Source organism: Prorops nasuta, unplaced genomic scaffold (genome assembly GCF_024137725.1).
Source record: "Prorops nasuta isolate Cenicafe-Biocafe unplaced genomic scaffold, Cenicafe_Pnas_1.2 PNAS00071, whole genome shotgun sequence".
NCBI lineage: Eukaryota > Metazoa > Arthropoda > Insecta > Hymenoptera > Bethylidae > Prorops > Prorops nasuta.
This window is the reverse complement of record NW_027116868.1, coordinates 280,288-302,392: the sequence shown is the minus strand read 5'-3', so window position 1 is coordinate 302,392 and position 22,105 is coordinate 280,288. Positions and strand designations below refer to the sequence as shown.

At 34.0% G+C, this 22,105-nt stretch overlaps 2 protein-coding genes across 3 annotated transcripts in view; one reads left to right on the top strand and one right to left on the bottom strand.

The window, feature by feature from the left end:
• The window catches only part of LOC136784771 (ATP-dependent RNA helicase SUV3 homolog, mitochondrial-like), a 154,492-nt gene that overhangs the window by 22,292 nt on the left and 110,095 nt on the right, over positions 1–22,105 (top strand). The window contains exons 3-4 of the mRNA XM_066745660.1: positions 7,937–8,116; positions 14,111–14,259. Coding sequence (XP_066601757.1) covers positions 7,937–8,116; positions 14,111–14,259 — 329 coding nt within the window. The remainder of the gene's footprint in view (positions 1–7,936; positions 8,117–14,110; positions 14,260–22,105) is intronic.
• LOC136784770 (uncharacterized) lies at positions 3,108–11,010 on the bottom strand. Of its 2 annotated transcripts, XM_066745659.1 has the most exons (3): positions 9,591–11,010; positions 9,137–9,551; positions 3,108–4,315 (listed from the first exon to the last, which is right to left on the bottom strand). In XM_066745659.1, the coding sequence occupies exons 1-3, from the start codon at positions 10,617–10,619 to the stop codon at positions 4,233–4,235; spliced, it is 1,527 nt and encodes a 508-aa protein (XP_066601756.1). In that variant the 5' UTR covers positions 10,620–11,010; the 3' UTR covers positions 3,108–4,232. The 2 variants fall into 2 exon arrangements, with proteins under 2 accessions (XP_066601756.1, XP_066601755.1); XM_066745658.1 differs by lacking the exon at positions 3,108–4,315 and having other exon boundaries at positions 8,354–11,010.

Sequence of the window (22,105 nt, the reverse complement as noted above, 5' to 3'; positions counted from 1 at the left end):
TGAAAGTACATACAAAAACTAAAAGGGAAAAGAAGCGCGGCGTCCACCCGCTTCGTATTTATATAATTAGTCGGGAGGGGAGTTATTACGCTGCACCCGGCCAATCAAAAGGCGTAGTTTCGCAGGCTTGAGAACACTAGAGAGTGAGTAAAAGGTGCTGAGCTTGCACCTTATTATATAAACATTTTCTTATTACTAAGACGCAATTATTAATAAATAATAAGAATAACACAAAAAGTTAGAATAGCAATAGCTATATGCCGTAGCGCGCGCGCGGCCAGCGCATGGACGTAATTTTCTAACCTAGGCGTAAGACAGGAAAAAAAGGCCACTCGCGTAAGGGGAAGACAATTACCGTTAGGATAGTAATCCCGCAACAAAATTGTTTGAACGATTAATTGTTCCCAAGGGCAAAAAGAATTATAAAATAATTGACACGTGGCCAAAAATATCACGATACCGAGTTCCCGTGAGACCCGATGTGCTAAAGTATAATGTTTCTTATTTCTACGATTGAGAATATTGTTAGAAAATAACAATAAAAGTGACTGAACATTTTGGTTGTTTTAGTTTTCTGTCGCTTGGCGGCGCACAACAAGAATCTGCGTCTTATGTATTTTATGTTCTAGTATAGTTTTAAGTTAATGGCTGAGTCGTTTAAAAAGGTAGAAGGTTGTAACGGTTAGAACCAAGAAATGTTCTTTTGTACTTTTAACATTATTCTTGCTTATTAAATAATAAAGTTTTACAAAACAAAAAGGTGTTCATTAGGTTATGGGCCCAGAACACGAAGAAAGAATATATATTAAGGTAGAAAGTTAAATGTACTATTAATTTAAACTACCTGTCGAAAGTAATAAGCAAGAAATTGGCAAAAGTAAAGATTCCTTATTAAAAAAAAGGAATTATTATTGGTGAAACACAGAAATTTGTTAAAATGGAAATGGAACGTCAATTTACAAAATTAAACGGGAGTAATTGGCCTACCTGGAAATTTAAAATGGAGGTTATGTTAAGATCTAGAAAATTGATAAACTTAGTTGCTGGAAAAGAAAGAAAACCGACAATAGAACAAGAAAGGAAAATATGGGATGAAAAAGAAGCCAAATCTCAAGAGTTAATTGTCGTAAGTGTTGAAGAAAATATTTTGACTCATTTAATACCATGTAAAAGTAGCTACGAAATGTGGGAGAAATTATTGGCTATATATGAACCTAAAACCAAAGTTAGTGTACATTTGGTGCAGCAGAAATTTTTTAATTTAAAATACGAAGATCCCATGTCGAGTTTCATTGCTAAAATTGAAGAATTAGTTAATAAACTGTGTTCCATGGATGAACAAGTATCAGAAAATATGGTAATCACAAAAATATTAATGACATTACCTAACAAATACAAGCACTTCATATCTGCGTGGGAGTCCGTACCCAGTAAGGATCAAACATTGAAAGAGCTAACGTCAAGGCTACTTGTGGAAGAGGAAAGGAATAGAAACTTGGAAGAAGAGGAACCATCGACATCATCAGCATTAGTTGCACATTCCAAGGAAGGAATTAAGAAGAAAAACTGTAGTTCTAGGAATAACGTTAAGATTAATATAAATGCAGGTAAAGCATGCTACGAATGTGGTAAAAAGGGTCATTTAATTAAAGATTGTAGACTTCGGAAGAAGCTAACATGTTTCTTTTGTAAGAAACCCGGCCATATAATGAAAAATTGTAGATATAGGTTAGAGAAAGAAAATAATGAGCCCAAACAAGAAGATGATACTCAAAATGCATTTGTGGCAAGTAATTTGCATACTAATAATATGTGGTTAATGGACACAGGTGCAAGCGAGCATATGTGCAAAGATAGACATTTATTTAAGGAATTCGAAACGTTAGACTTAAAGAAATATATAACTATAGGAGATAGTAAAAGACTAAAAGTTTGTGGTAAAGGAAAAATTGCAGTATTAGCATATAATGGAAATGAGGAAATACCATCAGTTCTTTGTAATGTATTATATGTCCCAGAACTAAAAGTTAATCTGTTTTCGGTAATTTCTGCATTGGATAAAGGATACAATATGATTTCAACAAACGAAGAATGTAAATTTTTCAAAGAAAACAAATGTAAAGCTTTAGCAACTAGATATAACAAGATGTATGTAATGAATTTTAAAATAGATATAAGTTACGCGATGGTTAGCTTGGTTGATTGGCATGATAGGTTTGCTCATCAAAACTTTCAGTATGTAAAAGAAATATTAAATAAGAACAACATCACATTTACAGGAGAAAAAGAATTATGTGTATCGTGTTTAAAAGGAAAACAGCATAAAATTCCTTATTCATTAAGCGAAAGTAAAGTAACCAGTCCAGGAAAGTTGATTCATATAGATTTGGGAGGTCCAATGGAGCAAGGGTCGCTGAATGGATCAAGATATTTTATTTTAATCAAAGATGATTACAGTAGCTTTAGATTCGTTTACTTTTTAAAAAATAAGTCTGACACTTTCAGCAAAATAGTTCAGTTTATAGCTCTTTTTGAAAATGAATTTGAGTGTAAAATTAAAACCATTAGATCAGACAATGGAAGTGAATTTATAAATAAAGAGATACAAGATCTGTTTCAAAGAAAAGGAATTACTCATCAAACGACTATTACTTATACTCCACAACAAAATGGAAAAATTGAAAGGGAAATGAGGACAGTAGTAGAAGCTGCAAGAACAATGTTGCAAGCCAAGAACCTGGGAAAAGAATTGTGGGCTGAGGCGATTAACACGGCAGTATACACGATAAATAGAACAGGCAAGACAAATGAAAAAGGTAAAACACCATTTGAATTAATATACAAAAAGAATTTTGAAATAAAAAATTTAAGAATTTTTGGTACAAAAGTATATGTTCATATCCCAAAAGAAAAAAGGTTGAAATGGGACCCAAAAAGTAAAGAGGGGATATTCGTGGGATATGGGATAAACAGAAAAGGATTAAGAGTTTGGTTCCCTGGTACTAAAAAGGTAGATACTTTCAGGGATGTGATTTTTGTTACTGAGAGTATAAAACAAAATAAAATAAATTTAGAGAAAGAGAGTGTAACGTGGAGAAATAAAGAAATTGAAGAATCAGATACTAAAGATAATGAAGATAAAAATGCAGAAAAATATAGCAGTGAAAACGAAGAAGTAAGTTCAAGTGAAGATGGAAGCGATGCATTTTTTGATACTATAGATGATGATGAAACAGAATCTGAGACAAATGAGAAAGAAATAACAAGTAATAGAAGAAGTAATAGGAAAACGAAAAAGCCAGGATGGTTTGAAAATTATGAAATGGGGCTAGTAGCAATTGAAAAAGAACCTAACTCCTTTAAGGATGCCATGGAAAGTGTTAACTCTAAAGAGTGGAAAGATGCAATAGATGAAGAATTAAGGATGTTAAAAGAAAATAATACCTGGCAAAAAGCGGATTTACCCCCAAATAAAATAGCTATAGAAACAAAATGGGTATTTCGAACAAAAAATATTGAAAATAATAAAGTGTTATTTAAAGCCAGATTAGTGGCGAAAGGATTTCAACAGAAAGACTATTTGAGCCATTCAGAGATCTTTGCACCAGTGGCAAAGCTACCTACATTTAGAATCCTACTAGCTGTAGTACAAAAATATAAACTGATAATGAATCAAATGGATGTTAAAAGTGCGTTCTTAAATGGTGATATTGAAGAAGAAACATTTATTAAAACTCCAGAAGGTCTGGAAGGTAACGGAAAGATACTGAAACTTAATAAGTCTTTGTATGGATTAAAGAAGTCACCAAAAACATGGAATGTAAAATTTAATGATTTTATGATTAAGGAAGGGTTCAAAAGGAGTAAATCAGACTATTGCTTGTATTATAAGGATGGTAAATTTTATGTTCTTTTATATGTGGATGATTTAATTATAATATGCTATAGTCAAAACGAAATAGATAAACTGAAACGAGCTCTATGTAAAAGTTTTAAAATGAAAGACTTGGGGAAAGTTTCAAAATATTTAGGAATTACAGTAAAGGAAACAAAGAACTCGATTGAGTTAGACCAAAAAGACTATGTGCAGCAAATACTGCAAAAATATCAAATGGATAACTGTAAGCCGAGTGCTACACCAATAGATCAAGGGCTCAAATTATCAAAAGAAAATTCGGCTAATACAGAGTTAATCATTAAATGCAGACAACTTATAGGCAGTTTGATGTATGTTATGATAGGGACACGTCCTGATATATGCTATACAATAAGTTACTTAAGTAGATATCAGCAATATGCAAGTGAAAGTCTTTGGAAGGCATTGAAAAGATTATTACGATATTTGAAAGGTACATTGGATATGAAGCTAGTTTATAAGACGTATGAAAGCAAAACTATTGTATGTTATACTGACGCTGATTGGGGAGGAGATACCAATGACCGAAAATCAACATCAGGTTATATTGCCAAATTGTATGGTTGTACAGTCTCATGGTGTTCAAATAAGCAACAATGCGTATCGTTATCTACCACCGAAGCAGAGTACGTGGCACTGGCCAAAGGAGTTGCCGAGGGGTGTTGGATAAGAAATATGTTAAAAGAAATAAATCTTGAATACAGCAATGTAAATATGTTAGTAGACAATCAATCAGCAATCTGCGTAGCCAAAAATCCAGAGCACCATAAACGTTTGAAACATATTGATTTGAAGTATCATTTTGTTAGAGAAAAGGTAAATACGAATGAAGTGAATATATGTTATGTGCCATCTGAAAACCAAACCGCTGACATATGTACTAAAGGGTTAAATCGTACTATTTTTGAAAAATTATGTTTGATGTTAAACTTAGAGCAAAAGAAAGATTTAGATTATGAATAAAAAAAAAAAATTTTTGAATATTGCTTTTATTGAGGAAGGGTGTTAGAAAATAACAATAAAAGTGACTGAACATTTTGGTTGTTTTAGTTTTCTGTCGCTTGGCGGCGCACAACAAGAATCTGCGTCTTATGTATTTTATGTTCTAGTATAGTTTTAAGTTAATGGCTGAGTCGTTTAAAAAGGTAGAAGGTTGTAACGGTTAGAACCAAGAAATGTTCTTTTGTACTTTTAACATTATTCTTGCTTATTAAATAATAAAGTTTTACAAAACAAAAAGGTGTTCATTAAATATATGTATACAGCGTGTAACAACAATGATGCTTTTAATTTTAACCACATATTCTTGAGCATAAACTAAGTCGAAAAGTCATGTAGCATTAATACCGTAAAAGCATCATTTCTGAGATAAAACAATCTTAAAACTATAAATCAGGGATTCGATTCAACGGAAAAATTACTTTGCTCTCATTTTCGTTGACACTTTCCTTTCGATAAACAAAAGAAGTTTGTACTTTTCCACTGTTCCATATAGTAGCGCGCGCGCGCACACACACACACACACACACGCACAGACACGCACGTAACTACACCGATTATTAATATTGCCTCCTAATGTCTTGTATCGCTGATCCTGGTGCTGATGAAATTCATTTTCTGGTTATCTTTAAAAGGATCCTCTACAGCATCAATTTAGTTGAGAAGTCTGAAGGATTATATGACGTTATTTGTAAATTAATTTTCAAGTTGTTTATTTTTTGGGTGACGCGACATATGAACTGCTCTAAGGCACAATCAAGATATAAGTATTATATTAAAAAACCTATTATAAGAAATTGTATTCTTTTCTGTTTTTGAAAATCTTACTATTTTATCAGATAGAACAGTCTACTGAATCATTGGAAGAGCAAAAAGATTTGGAAATAGATGTTTAAGTAAGGCCATAGTCTTCTCTGGAAATTTCAATGTAAGTGCAAAGCTTGAGGGATCCTTTTAAGAATAAATAAGCCTTTTTTCATTTTATAAAGGAACAAGCCACAAAATTAAGAATAATTGTTTCTTTATGCCATAGATTGTCCGTAGTTTTTGCCTTTTTACCTAGTACATTTTGCATAGTGTTTGCCTAAGTGGATTTGCTAGTAAATCTAGCCAAATGCTAGACCAACTAGATTCTAGTTTACAGTGACTAGAAGTTGATATGATCACCAAAAAGAGATGTTTTACAATTCACCAAGCAAATCGTAATAAAGTGAAGAGAAAAGCAAAAGTATTTACTAACTTATTTGAAATCTTCTCGTATCTAAGAGCGTGTAAAGACTATGAATAATAATCTACAGCATTAACAAAAAATTATTCTTAATTTTGTAACTTGATCTTTCATAGAATGGAAAAAGACTTATTTAATCCTTTGAGTGGCAGTGACGCCATATGGCGTCATGCATTTTACGTGCCATAAGTGGCGGTGATGCCATATGGTGTCATGAAATGTTTTAGTCTAAAAAGATAAAATAAACTTTTCCAATTGCATTAATCGGGTTTGTCAGCCTTTCTAAATATGAACATGACATTGAAAAGCCCAAATCAAAAGGCGTACACAAAATGGTGTATACAATAATTCAAAAATATGTGATTTTTTCAATTTTTGTATTGGAGAGCTTAGAGGGTTTTTAAAAAACGAATATATTACTGAGAACAAAACAAAAGAATAATATGTTTTTTTTACTAATCTAGAATTAAAAATTTTTAAGCAAATTTTTGTATTTTTTTTTTGTAATATCTTATCATTTTTTTTTATAAATAACTTATTTTTAATACAATTTGTAACGAAACTTAAAAATTTAACCCTAGAATACTAAGTTTCATAATAGTCGGTAAGAAAAGTATACCTGCCGCTTTGGGCTCATTTCCTTTCAATTCTGCTTGACACTCAAAGGGTTAATCTTAAAGTGATCCTTCAGGCTCTTCACTTATTAGGCCGAAATTTCGAGACAAAACTATGTCAATACTTGAAAACCAATTATCGAGTCATTTTGCTTTTCCAATGATGAAGCAAACTGCTCTATCTGATAAAACAGTAAGATTTCCAAAAACAGGAAAAATTCATTTTCTTATAATAGCTTTTTTAATATAACACTTCTTTTTTGGCTGCCTTATAGCAGTTCATAAGTCGCGTCACGGAATAGATAAAACGACTTGAAAATTAGTCTACGGATAACGCCGCTTATTATTCTCCAGGCTATTCAACTTAATATGTGCTTTGAAATATTCATTGAAAAATAGGCAGAAAATAAATTTTACTAGCACCAGGATCAGGAATGTAAGACGTTAGAAGGTAATATTAATAATCGGCGTAGTTGCGTGAATGTGTATATACGTGTACAACAATACGGATCGGCGGAGAAGTACAAAATTTTTCTGTTTTTTCAAGGGGAACTGTCAACGAAAGTGAAATTAAAGTAATGTTCCGTTGAATCGAAGCCCTGATTTATCGGTTTAAAATTGATTTATCTCAATAATGATGCTTTTCTGGATGTCACAGTATAGGACATCTCGACTTAGTTTATACTCAAGAATATGTATGGTTAAATTTAAAAAGCATCATTGCTGATACACTCTGTATAAATTAAACATTCTGTTTCTTCATAGGCACCATTTTCAGCCACCTTTTTGATCTACGATTTCATCTAGCCATATTTGCAGCATTAGACTTGACGACACTCGACTCACAGGCGCGCGCACATAATGGTTTCACGGCACGCTATACAATATACGTTATAGCTTCGTCAATTTTTCGAATTTTGGTATGAAATTTTAGGAAAGTGCTCTTAATAAATTGTTTATTCAATATATGTAACAAAAAAAAACGATTTTTAGAAACTGATACATGAGATTATATCCTTAAGGGTTAGACATTTTTTTTATTTAATTGAAACGTTTGTTAAAGATTAAATGGTTTGTCAGTTAGTTTATTGAGTTTGCAACGAGCTCTGTTATTTTATTAATTATAGAAGTTTGCTTGTATTTCAGATGTTTATTAATTTAATCTTGATCTTATTTTAGGACATATTTATTTCATTAAGTAGAGTAGATAACTCTCTTTACTTCATTTGTGATATGGAGGATTTTAAATTTTTGGCTGATATGATACAACATATACCATTACCACTTCGAGCCAGATATGTATTTTGCTGTGCACCAATAAATCGAAAACTGACATTTCTATGCGGTATGTTTGTAAAGGTAAGATAAATCAAATAATTTTATTATATTTATAAAAAATAAAATATGGTTTTTCACAAAAACCACAAAATGCAGGTAATGATACAAATGCGTGCATTGAATTATGTATTAACATAATCCCTTATGGGGTTATATCTAGTCAGGACGCTTAAAAAATCGATTTTTTTATAAACAATTCCTAAGAAGAGTTTTAAATTTATTTGCTCACAATTTTTTATACTTAAAATAGAGCTATTCTACATTGCAGACAAATTTTTTTTTAATAGAAATATTAAAAAATAGTGCCACAATCAGCGTTCTCCCAACCGTCCTCGAAAAAAAGGTGTTTTGCGGTGTACATCAGAACTCAGGACTGGATTATCTAAAATGCAAAAATCGAGAAGTTTTCGTTAGTATAATAGATTAGCTAGTAATTAATCGAAGGAATAATCAAAATATTGATTTTTAACAAAATGGCGGCTTCTCAAAAAAATTTTTTACTTTTCGCATGCAAATTTCGACCTTCAATTATTTATAAAATGACAAAAATAAATCAAAACTTCAAATCCTTCGATTAATCACTAGAAAATATATTCACAAAGGTTGTATAAAAATTTGAGAGCAATCGGTTGAGCCGTTTTTGAGTTATCGTGTACACCGACTTTGAAAACATAGTTTTGAGAAAAACGCGTTTGAAGTTTTGAAAAAGTTTGACACATAGTAAAATTCTTTATTCTTTAACTTACACTGAATCATCTATTCCAGGGCCATACAGTAAACCCTCAATTTCTTTGGCAGACTCCAAAACATCGATTTGGTGCTGTCTTCGAGCTATTCTTCCATCTCGAGTCGCTTCCTGCGCTCTATGGTCAGATATCGCGACACGCTCTTCATCCTCTTTTTGGGCATATTCATGTGCGCTCGGTCCAATACACACACCCATTGCATACATAAAATATAATAAAGATGAAGTACCCTCATTGAATATACCAGCCGCGACATTAGCTGCTATTTCAACGATTTTTGATCCGCAGGGAATGATTTTTGGTGAAATTTTCCAAATAAGCTGATTATAACTTTCGTTGTTATTTTGATTAAATCCACCGACACATCTTTCCAATAATTTTTCATTGCTAAGATCTGTATAAATTGGACGAATAGCTTCGATTACATCAGCAGGTAACGGTTCATAATCGTGGTGAAATGCAGCTAATTCATTTGAAGCTGCTGCTCGCTGCCAAGAGCACCAAGAGTCCGGTCCGATCGGGCAATTCTCGTGCAAAGGATTGTCATCGGTTGAGCAATAATGATGAAATGTAGCCCATATAGCATTATGCATTTTCTCAACAGAATCACAATTTCTTCTTATTGCCAAACCATAATAGACTGTGAGTTTGTCAATCATCTTGCCAGTAAGTCGACCTTTGCCACCAAGAGTTTTTCGTTGAACCTTTTTCTTGCCTTTGACAACGGTATCCACATATTTCTTAACAACTTCTCGAAGTCGCGTGCCCATTCGCTTCTGTACATGCCCAATGCACTCTTTTTTACAAATCTCTACAGATTCATATGGTGCAGCTTTTAATATCCCGGAGTATGTTTTGGAGTCACCGTCACCGATGTAGTTTTTATACATGATTCCAAAACTTTTCATTGAACGCTTGAACATTTCAATTATAGCATCCACCTCCATTTTTCCGGAAGAACCTGAATGATTGGCGGAACAACTTTTTTTGTGGTTTTCATACCAATCCTGATAATCTTCAGTATGCAATTTTTTATTCCAAACTTCGCACTGTTTGCAATACGAACTTTTCACACAAACATCCAATATTTTTCCGGAATAATAGCCAATCAATGATGCAACACCGTATAAAGAGCTAAATCCTCGTTTTTTCCAAGTTCCATCGCCAGATACAGTGAGTTCTGTTGAATGAGCTTCGCCTTGATTTGCAGATGTGAACTGTTTTTCTTCAGTACGAGCATTATCTAAAAGCTTATCGGTGGCAATTTGTACACAACCATGTATATTTTTCAGAATCATGTCATATGTACTCTGAGTTAAAAAAGCGGGCATGTCCATTAGACCACAAAACTTTTTTGCACCTTTCAGTCCTAATCCGAGTATTCTCATTACAAAAATAAAACGTCTATTTATTGCATATGAATGCCCAATAAACGGACAAGAATTGATAGTACGCGTTGCACATTCGTCGCACAGCAAAACAATCTTAAAACCAAGACCACGTTCAGATGAAGTTTGGAATTTTATATCTCCACCACAAGATTTGCATTTTACATATTCAGAAATTGCCGCAAAAACCGTGATAAAGTTCAAAATCCTGTATTCGACAGTTGCATCTCGAGGCACAATAACAGAATCTTGATTTGTTATTTTTTTCGCAGATGCACTAAAACTACCTTCGTTGGTTTCAGATGTTTTTGGATTAAAAACATGTCTTCTCTTTTTGTTTCTACCTTTATGTGCACTTGTAGATTTCCGCTTATCCCTATTTACTTTCATTTTAACACACACCAATCAAAAGCTAACTAAAATAAGTATGACAGAAGTGCTGTGAGTAGCAAACAGTTCTACAATATTTGTCAGCTGTGGGACGAAAACCGTTAAATCTAGCTGACAGATATAAGCAGGACAATAATATAAAATCAAATAATGTATAGATATACAAAACAAACATTCATATAAGGACCAACGGTCCAGGTAAACAGCTACCGATCGGGTCATTGCCCTACATGCGTGCCGCTACCTATGATCGCGCAGACGCATCTTCACAAATATACTTATAACTCAAAAGATATTGTTTGGATCGACTTGAAATTTTCTGTGTTCATTCTTGAATTATAGTACATTACGAAAATGAAATAAAAAAAAAATCGATTTTTTGAAAATTCTAACTAGATATAACCCCTTATATTGATATAACGCAGTGCAATTCAAAAACGTTGGTCAACGATTATGGTATTGTTAATGACCAACTTTAAACTCATTCTGCATTTGTAGTCACGTTGTTGACTATCCTTTCTAATAAATTAATCGGATATTTGAATCAGGGAAATAAATAAATATCTATTTAATAGTTTTTTTTTTCAAGAAGCTAATTATTTTATAAGAAAGAGAAAAACTCGTGAGGTTATGCATAGATACAAAATGAAGTGTATCTCTTTAACAATAAGAGATATTCAAATTTTTCATATGACCTTTTTGAAAGTAAATAGGAAGAGGTTTTGAAAAGGTTTTATACAAAAATTAAATCTCTTTTATAGTTAAAAACATACGCGTCACTTTATATCTATGGTCTAGGGCGTCCGATGTGAACTCTGTATATATGAGCGTTTTTATTACTTTTCGATCAAATCGTGTACACTCATGTCACCGATTATGATGTCGATGTTATTTTTCATTGTACTTCTTAAAATATAATATATCTGGAAATCTAGAGCGTATGCGACCATCGGCTCGCGAGTTATGATTTTTTAAAATTCAAAATATGAGTGGTTTTAGGTTATATTTGATTGACGATTGTGTGTGTGTGTGTGTGTGTGTGTGTGTATAACATCTATCGTTGCAATTTGAGTCTTTGACATTGCATATTCTTTGCTGTTAAACCAATTTACATTTGAAAACAGGTAGAAATTGCTATTTTCAAAAATTCGTGGATTGGCAGGTGAAAATGTATATTGATGTTTTTCGAAATATTAGTCGGTTTTCAAACTGTTGCCAATTGCATTGGATTTAATTAAATTCATTCTCAGTCTTCTTAGTCTCTTCATTTTTTTTATGTAATTGAATAATTTTCTAGTCGCACATTTGAACTTGAAAATTATTAAAGTTACCCGTGCTTGAATATACTCATTTTGTCGAAAATCGTCATTTTCAGATCCCTATTACATTTTTCTCCATAATGTTTTAAGAACGAAACTTTGCCAAAATATTCATTATGCTACACCAAAATTGACTCCAAACAACTTTTTAAATATTTACTTGTGTTGGAGTTTTCAAATTTTGAAAATTCTTTTTTTTTCGTTTCTATACAGGGTGTAACAGCAATGATGTTTTTAATTTTAACCACACATTCTTGGGACCAAACTAAGTAGAAAAGTCCTATACTATAAGGTCCGGAAAAGCATAATTGCTGAGATAAATCAATTTTAAACCGATGAATCAGAGCTTTGATTCAACGGAAAAATTACTTTACACTCACTTTCATTGACAGTTCCCCTTCAAAAAACAAAAGAAGTTTGTTCTGCTCTGTCAATCCGTATTGTCGTACACGCATATACACACATTCACGCAACTACGCCCATTAATAATATTACCTCCTAATGTCTTAAACTCCTGATCCTGGTGCTAATGTGAAATTTATTTTCTGGCTATTTTTAAAAGGACCTTCGATAGCACCCATTTAGTTGAAAAGTCTGGAAAATAATACAGCGTTATTGTTAGATTAATTTCTAAGTCGTTTTATCTTTTCGTAATGCGACTTCTGAACTGCTCTAAGGTAGTCAAGAAATAAGTATTATATTCAAAAAGCTATTATAAGAAATTGTATTTTTTTCCTGATCTTGAATCCCACTGTTTTATCAGATAGAGGAGTTTGCTGCGTCATTGGAAGAGCAAAATGATTCGAAATTTGGTTTTCAAGTAAAGCCACAGTTTCATTTCGAAATTTCGGCCTAATAAGTGGAGAGCCTGAAGGATCTCTTTAAGAATAAATGAGCTTTTTTTCATTTTATGAAAGGTTAAGCTACAAAATTAAGAATAATTTTTTGTTAATGCTGTAGATTATTATTCATATTCTTTGCACGTTCTTAGGTACGAGAACATTTCAGATAACTTAATAAATACTTATGCTTTTCTCTTTTAAAGTTTATTACGATTTGCTTGGTGAATGGTAAAATATTACATTTGGTAACCTTATCAACTTCTAGCCACTATAAACTAGAATCTGACCTAGCAATTGGCTAATTTTACTGGCTAGTCTATTTAGGCAGACACTATGCAAAAAGGCAAGAGCTATGAACAATCTACGGCATAAAAAAAAAGTATTTTTAATTTTGTGGCCCGTCCCTTCATTAAATGAAAAATGGCATATTTATTCGTAAAGGGATCCTTCAAGCTCTCCACTTAGGTCGAAATTTCCAGAGAAGACTATGGCCTTACTTGAAAATCTATTTTCGAGTGATTCAGCTCTTCCAATGATGCAGTAAACTCCTGTATCTCAGAAAATAGAAAAATTTTCAAAAACAGAAAAAAATACAATTTCTTATAAGAGCTTTTTTAATATAATACTTATATCTTGACTACCTTAGAGCTGTTCCTATGTCACGTCACCGAATGTATAAAACGACTTGAAAATTAATCTACGAATAACGCCGCGTATTATTCTCCAGGCTACTCAACTAAATGTGCGTGCTACCGCGGATCCTTTTAAAAATAAGCAGAAAATAAATTTCATTAGAACCAGGATCAGGAATGTAAAACATTAGGAAGTAATATTAATAATTGGCGTAATTGCGTGCGTATATGTATAAGCGTGTACGACAATACGGATCGCGGCGGAGAAGTACAAACTTCTTTTGTTTTTTCAAGGGACACTGTCAACGAAAGTGAAATTAAATTAATTTTCCGTTGAATCAAAGTCCTGATTTATCAATTTAAAATTCATTTATTTCAGAAACGATGCTTTTACAATATTAATGGTACATGACTTTTCTACTTAGATTAACCATAAAAATATGTGGTTAAAATTAAAAACATCATAGTTGTTACATTCGGTATACATATTTTATACTTATAGTACTAATTAAATCTTAAACCTTTGCACTCCGCTGTCCCCTTTTACAGGGTATAACGTTCTCTGTGAGAAAACAACTGAGTGTAAAGGGTTAAACTTCAAATTAAATTTCACTGTATGCAATAATTTATTACATTACCATTTCTTGACTACAATACCTAGAAATTGTGGATAATAGCAGCTTAATTTTATTTTTCAGTTTGCAAGACGTTACAGTAAAAATGATTCTATAACATTCACTTGGTTGAGCGATCAAATTGGATGGCCATTCTCTGAGACAAGAACATTATTAGATCTTGTTCATCTTGAATCTGTGTTTGATGTTTTAGATCTGTATCTATGGCTAAGGTAAGAAATAAAATATTATGTGTGCATATGTAAAAGTTAAGGACGATTTATATTGCAAAAATTGTTTATGCACCACCGTAAGGGGGGAGTGGGTCTGTATATTGAACCTATCTTAGTGTTTGCCCTGATTCAGTCAATTTTTCCGAAACTGGGTAGTTTTTAAACAATTGAACTTAATTTACTAACTAGATGATATAACGCTTAATGACTAGTGTTCATAAGATAATTATCTCAATATAAGAAAACATTTTCTGGCTGAATAATTCCACTTTAAAAACAACAATAAAATCCTTCAGCTTTTTTTTTATAGGCCTTCCTTGTCTCACCCGAAAATTTCTTAAAATACAGAAATCAATTTTAATGGAAAGATGTATACTAGGTGACCGTTAAAAAATGAATTCGCGAATTTTATTGATTCCACACCTCAAATCTGTTCTAAATAAAATAACAAATACTTTCCCACCGAGAAAACCCTTTTATTTAAGGACAAATAGTGTCTATAAGCTCGATGGTTTTTACATTTGATCAACACTTGGATTTTCGACAATGCTAATTATAATTCTCTTATAGCTATATGATGCGTTTTAAAAATCGTACAACAATAAAAACTCATTCTTCTATCTATATATATATATGAGGGAAAAAATCGAAACTCATTTTATTTTACCCTGGCGCGTTGCACAATGGTTTAATGAGCATGAAGTTAAAAATCAGCGAGTAGAAAAACCCTTACGTTGCCGAAATTCTCAAAAATTTGAGTTAAATTAAAATCGCTCTAAACATATATACATCAGAGAAATTTTATTGATTAGGGTATTTTTCTTAATATATACTGTGACGCTACTGGCTATCCTTAGGGATAGTGTAGAAGGGGAGGGAGGAGTGATCCCTCACCGATCGCGTTCGCTTCCCAATAGGCGACTTCCTACAAGACCCGGGCGCCTTCGATGTACTTTTGATAATACCCGAATATTTATTTATACAGAGGGGGTTCTAACCCTCGTACGCGAATATCTGAGATGGGGTGCTAATACAATAACTCAATAACTGCGGTCAAACTCTCTTTATTATACAGTCGGTTATCAATACAAGACCCGGTTCGCTTTACTCGTTCTTGGGATGTTACGCTAGGTCCTAAATGTGGACGCGGCCTAAGTAGTGCGAACGCGGCTGAAGTCCCGATGACGTACTAGCTAACCTCGCGCTCGAGCCACTAGTGGCGTTCGCGGCGGTCCCACCGCGTCGCGCGGTACCCGCGCGCCACCGGCGGATTCCTAAGTTAACTACTACGCGACGCTACGCGGATAAGTCCCTCTTCCCGCGCGTGCGCGTCACGCGACGGTTATTCGCACTCACTCCGTTCCCGCGTACTCAAACACAACAACGACCCGGATTGTTCTTTCTCGAAAGTCTAAGGTCGCGAGTCCTCACGATAATTATATTAAGTCCGCGGCCTTGAACTGACTGAAGGGAACGTTCCTGTCAACGGTCAAACGCACAACGAATCGATGTAATCGCGAACACTTTGACTAATTCGCGCTTTTATACTTTATGACATTCGTTATCGGTCCGACGGAGTGACCACTCCGCTAGGTTGCCCGCTTACCCGTGACAGGTGAGCTAGGCCAGCGGTTCCCTATAAAACCGTTCGGTTCTACGAGCCCTAAAGCCCTAGCACGCCCCGGGACGTCACTGGACTTTACTACAGAACGAATAATCACCCTAATTCCTGCTTTGAAGGGCTGGCTCTCTTCTTATCTCTCTCGTCTCTCTTCTTCTATCTCTCTCTCTCTATCTCGCTCTCCTCTCGACTCCCTCTCTCTCTCTCTCTCTCTCCTTCTATCGCTCTCGCCCTTGGTGGCTGGCCCGAAGGGCTAGGGTGTCCCGTCGTCCGATATGGGTTCGCGGCTCCCTGGTAGTCGCTGCACCTTTCCTTTTTTTTCTGCTTTGTGTGGCGGCTGTCGGTGGGGTCGCACTATCTCGGCGGCGGGGCACTGTTAGGCACTATCAGTGTCACCTTTGACATCCAAACTACGTGTGTCGGGGCAGTCCGCGGGAGCAGGTAAGGCCCTGCGCCTGTCCCGCCGCTGCCCCGCTACACACCCATCGCGCGGCACTAGGGAGCCGACAAGTTATCGATCCTAGATCAATACTTATCGGTTGATAACTCCCCAGTTCGTGCGCGACCCGGCTATCTATCGCTTGAGATTAGCAAAGCGCTAGATGGCAGCTATAGTAACGTTGCGAGAACGCAACGTTACAATACCTACAAAAAACAGACTTCGCCTGTAAAAAAAGGCGGCAAGTACATAAACCATCTAGAATTAATAATGTAGTAAAATTATCCAATTAAAAAAAGTAGTGAAATCCAAATATTAGGCAAGTGTATTTTTTCACCTTAGCAAAAGTTAAATTTTTGAAAAAAAAAGGAACAAAAAAGTTACTTGCCGGGCCCGGTAATGTCCATGCACAGTGGAAAATTGAATCGTGTGTTAGATTCAGCTATAGCGTAGTACAGCAAATTTCATGTTAAAATACAGGGTGAAGTTAGCCGAACCACAGACGATTCTATTTCTCACTGTGCATGGACATTACGGGCCCGGCAAGTAACTTTTTTGTTCCTTTTTTTTTTCAAAAATTTAACTTTAGCTAAGGTGAAAAAATACACTTGCCTATTATTTGGATTTCACTACTTTTTTTAATTGGATAATTTTACTATATTATTTATGCTAGATGGTTCATGTACTTGCCGCCTTTTTTTACAGGCGAAGTCTGTTTTTTGTGGGATTTCATAACATTTTGTAAGAGTATAATATTTAAAAAATTCAATAATTCTTTTAATTTTTCTACAGAATTTAAAGAAAATTTCCACACTTCTCATTTTTCGAAACAGCAGCGCTTAACTAATAAAATAATATATATTAATATTGAAAAAATATCACAGTCAACACATTGAATTTATTGATATTTGTAATGCATTCTGCATAAATGAACTTCATAATTAATGCCCCGGCTACTTGCTTAATGTTTTCAGTTTCACTATAATAAAAGTTTGATTAAATTTTTCATAATCAATAAACATACTTTCAACATATAAAAATAATTAAGTAAAATGTATGTTTTAATTAATTTACATTTTCTGTTTATCAACATTTGACTTTTACCACCATCTGATCTTGCCAGACTTCACTAGTTTCATCAACTACTTGAGTTGATACTGGGGCAAGACTGGACAAACAATTCGCAAAGCTTTGAATAATCTACAATCAAGCATATATTCAAAGCTGACATTGTCGTTTTGCATACCACGTTTCTTTTTAGCACCAATTGTTCTCACATTTATGCTGCTAATTCTTGACAAAAGTGACATAGGAGATACATTGGCGAGTTGTCCTTATAACATTTCCTGTGCCAGAGTCCTCAAATGTTCGTTTCGTTAATTTCTATACACTGTTGAAACTGGTCGGATTTCTGGTGCTGCAAAATGGAGTGGAAACCATTAATTTTTGGACTGAGTTTCAATTGAGAATAAACGTGCATTTTTTCATCCATACCAATGATTAGTATACTGCCTTTGGCCTAGAATACTAGCATAGGTAACAGAGGAAAACAATCAACAGTTATTAACTCAATTTTACAGAATTTCATCCAATGAGTCTCATCCTTAAATTATGGCTGAGCAATGAATGACGTTTTTCTGAATATTGGCTTATTCTTACTTTGCCAATCTTTCAATGCTTTCATCTTTGCCTGTTTCAAGTACCAGAATGCAGGAGTGAAAAGCCCAATGTTTGATTCAACTCCAATAGTCAGTATGTGAGCGAACCTTCTTCCTTGGTTTTCTAATTCAATTGTACCAAATGTATTTAAGTCAAAGCACAAGTTTTACTATTTGCTATAATACACTTGCACAGTGACTGTAAAATACTAAATGATTACACTATGAGTAAGCCGGAAATCAAATTCATCATTTAAACAATCTTAATCTTCAAAGAAAATAAATATTTGAAGGAACACATGACGCATCTCAGTTACTTACCAGTATTTGATGTTGCCCCATCTCCATTTTCTTTATTGCTTGGTGACCTAACTTCTGTAATATTCGGTTGTCTTTGCATCTTTTGTAAACATCTATTATCGTATAATTAGTTTAAATCCAAACACTATTCAACTTGTACTTTACGTAGATGAAGATTAATCGGAATGCTTCATATTTTCCAAACAAGCATTACTATAATTTAGTCTGAAATATTTGTTTGCATAAATGATATAACCTATCGAACAATTGATATCCATATCAGTTTAAAAAGAGAAAAAGTTAAACATAAATTTTATTAAAGATTTCCACACCTGGAAGTCGAGCATATGATTATTAACGGGAAGGTCTACACCGACATTAAAGAGCGGTTCCACATCAAATCTTAGTTTTCAAATAACAGCGTTGTTTATGGACCGATTTTTAAATTTGCGGTAGTTTTGTATCCGGTAAAATAGCAGCTTTGGGATAAAATAAAGAAATATTGAAAAATAACACACACAAAATATTTGAAGACTAATTAATAGATATTAAAATTTAATTAAACAATAATTTAAAGATTTCGCTGTTTTATCCCAAAGGCGTTACTTTGCATATTCCAAAATGCCCGCAAAATCGAAAATCGGTTCACAAATAACGCTGTAGTTTGAAAACTAGTAATTTAGATTCAAATTAGTCAAAAGAGACGTAATGTCGGTAAAACAGAACACTTTTTCCAATATTATTTTTACCCAAAAGAGGGCACTGTAAATTCACAATTTTGTAAAGAAAAGCATTCAAAACAAAATACGGCTTCCTAGAATTATTATTACATACACTATTTAAGAATGCTGAAACTGATGATTCACAAGAAGAGCGATGCCTCGTTCATTACACATTGAGCTAAAACCACAACAAAGACGCTCGGACTAATAATTTAGATGCAAAAAGTGGATGAATCTATCAGAGCGACGTTTGGAAAAGGATAAACGTACTGATTTCTGCTTCCTATTTTTCTAGCAAAAAAACTCAAATACATTCAACGATATAAGAAAATATAATGATAAAGATCAAAGTATATATGCTGTTGTATAGATATTAACCTATAACATTTTTTGCGAGTTTTCAATGCTCAACTGAAGACAGAAAGAGAACACCGCATGCCATATTACGTCTGCCCTTCTGCAGTCAACGCTCTTTTCGATTAAAACATTTTTTGCAGCAAAACTATTAGTCCGATCGAGATCAACTTTATTTTAGCTGAAAGTATGGTTATCTAGGAACCTCTCATATTTTTTCCATATTTTTCTCATCAAAAATGGGCCGGTACTATTGAAATTAAAGCAACGTAGTTTTGCCCCACCCTGCTTTTCCCTCCTACAAGCGTATACGGACAGCGTGAAGCTGAGCTTCTAGGCTATTGCGCGGTATGAGGTAAGGGGAATGCTCCGTTCGCCATGGGGGGGGGGGGGGGGGCGGATGGAGACGCGAGGGGAATGCAAGTTTTGGATTAAAACATTTTTTGCAGCCAAACTATTGATCGGATCAAAAATACCTTTTTTTATCACATAGTCCGTCTAAAGAGGAACATGTCTAATTTTTTTCAGATTTTTTCCTTTAAAAATAAGCACGTAGCACGAAAATTCGTTTTCCGAAACTTGCATTCCCCTCGCGTCTCCATCCGTCTCGCCCGGTAGCGAATGGAGCATTCCCCTTACCTCATACCGCGCAATAGCCTAGAAGCTCAGCTTCACGCTGTCCGTATACGCTTGTAGGAGGGGAAAGCGGGGTGGGGCAAAACAACGTTGCTCTAATTTCGATAGTACCGGTTCATTTTTGATGAGAAAAATATGGAAAAAATATGAGAGGGTCCTAGATAACCATACTTTCAGCTAAAATAAAGGTGATCTCGATCGGACTAATAGTTTTGCTGCAAAAAATGTTTCAATCGAAAAGTGCGTTGACTGCAGAAGGGCAGACGTAATATGGCATGCGGTGTACTCTTTCTGTCTTCAGTTGAGCATTGAAAACTCGCAAAAAATGTTATAGGTTAATATTTATACAACAGCAACTATACTTTGATCTTTATCATTATATTTTCTTATATCGTTGAATGTATTTGAGTTTTTTTGCTAGAAAAATAGGAAGCAGAAATCAGTACGTTTATCCTTTTCCAAACGTCGCTCTGATAGATTCATCCACTTTTTGCATCTAAATTATTAGTCGGAGCGTCTTTGTTGTGGTTTTAGCTCAATGTGTAATGAACGAGGCATCGCTCTCCTTGTGAAGCATCAGTTTCAGCATTCTTAAATAGTGTATGTAATAATAATTCTAGGAAGCCGTATTTTGTTTTGAATGCTTTTCTTTACAAAATTGTGAATTTACAGTGCCCTCTTTTGGGTAAAAATAATATTGGAAAAAGTGTTCTGTTTTACCGACATTACGTCTCTTTTGACAAATTTGAATCTAAATTACTAGTTTTCAAACTACAGCGTTATTTGTGAACCGATTTTCGATTTTGCGGGCATTTTGGAATCAGCAAAGTAACGTCTTTGGGATAAAACAGCGAAATCTTTAAATTATTGTTTAATTAAATTTTAATATCTATTAATTAGTCTTCATATATTTTTTTTTTTGTTATTTTTCAATATTTCTTTATTTTGATCCCAAAGCTGCTATTTTACCAGATGCAAAACTACCGCAAATTTGAAAATCGGTCCATAAACAACGCTGTTATTTGAAAACTAAGATTTGAGGTGGAACCGCTCTGTAATGTCGGTGTAGACCTTCCCGTTAAATACCTTAACAATTTCTTTCAATTAATATCCTCCTGATAATGACCGATGCACATTAATGTTGAAAGTATGCTTCTCATTTGCACATACTTGTAAATATTAATCTTATTTAATTCAGTCAGCTCTATCCTCATCAATGAATATGAAAATGTTCTGTCTTAATTTAATCTGAAAAAAAATACCCCCCCCCCCCCACAAAGTACCACAAAGTATACTACATCCTGTATTGTAAAATATAATGTTATACTTATCTAATTCGCGAATCCTTCAGTCACTGTTAATTGAATTATTTGTGATTGTAGAAATTAACAGATGCAATATCGCAACACGATGAATAACCTCACTTCATTAAATAAAAATAACCTCACATTACAATTTACACAGTTCAATATAGTCACCGAATTGACAGTTCACAACCATATATAGTTTGATCGTTGAGTATATTATGTTGGAAGCGTTGTGAAAATGACGTCATTTTTCTTAGCGACCAACTTCAGCCCGAGACATACACTCTGGCTGGAGAAGAAGAAGATTATGAAGGAAAATTTTATTTTCGATATATATATAGGTATCAGAGTATGAGATCTCTGGATTGCCTGAACCGATTTTGATGTTCTTAGGCGCAAATGAATGCTTTTTCAAAACCATTTAAAAAAAAGCTTTACTTAAATAATGGCAATGGATTATTCGCGGAAAAAAATCGGTTTGAAAATTGGGACGCCCCAACTAGCTGTATAAGAGAGTAGTGCCTCGACGGCAGTATAGGCATGACTTTTTCTACTTTTATGTACTTGCCGTCGAGACACTACCGTGTCTCTTGATGTGTAGAGCGACCTTAATATTTATAAATCAAATTTTGATAATTTCGTTCACTTAAGTATTTTTCTACTCGCTGATTTTTAACGTCATGTTCATTAAACCGTAGCAACGCGCCAGGGTAAAATTAAATGAGTTTCGATTTTTTCCCTTATATATATACAGGGTTTTTTTTACGTAAGATGCTTCAGAGCATGGATACAAAATGACACGTATCTCT

What these genes read in the sequence shown, in the direction of transcription:
- LOC136784770 (XM_066745658.1), bottom strand. Translation starts at nt 10,619, where the DNA reads ATGAAAGTAAATAGGGATAAGCGGAAATCTACAAGTGCACATAAAGGT.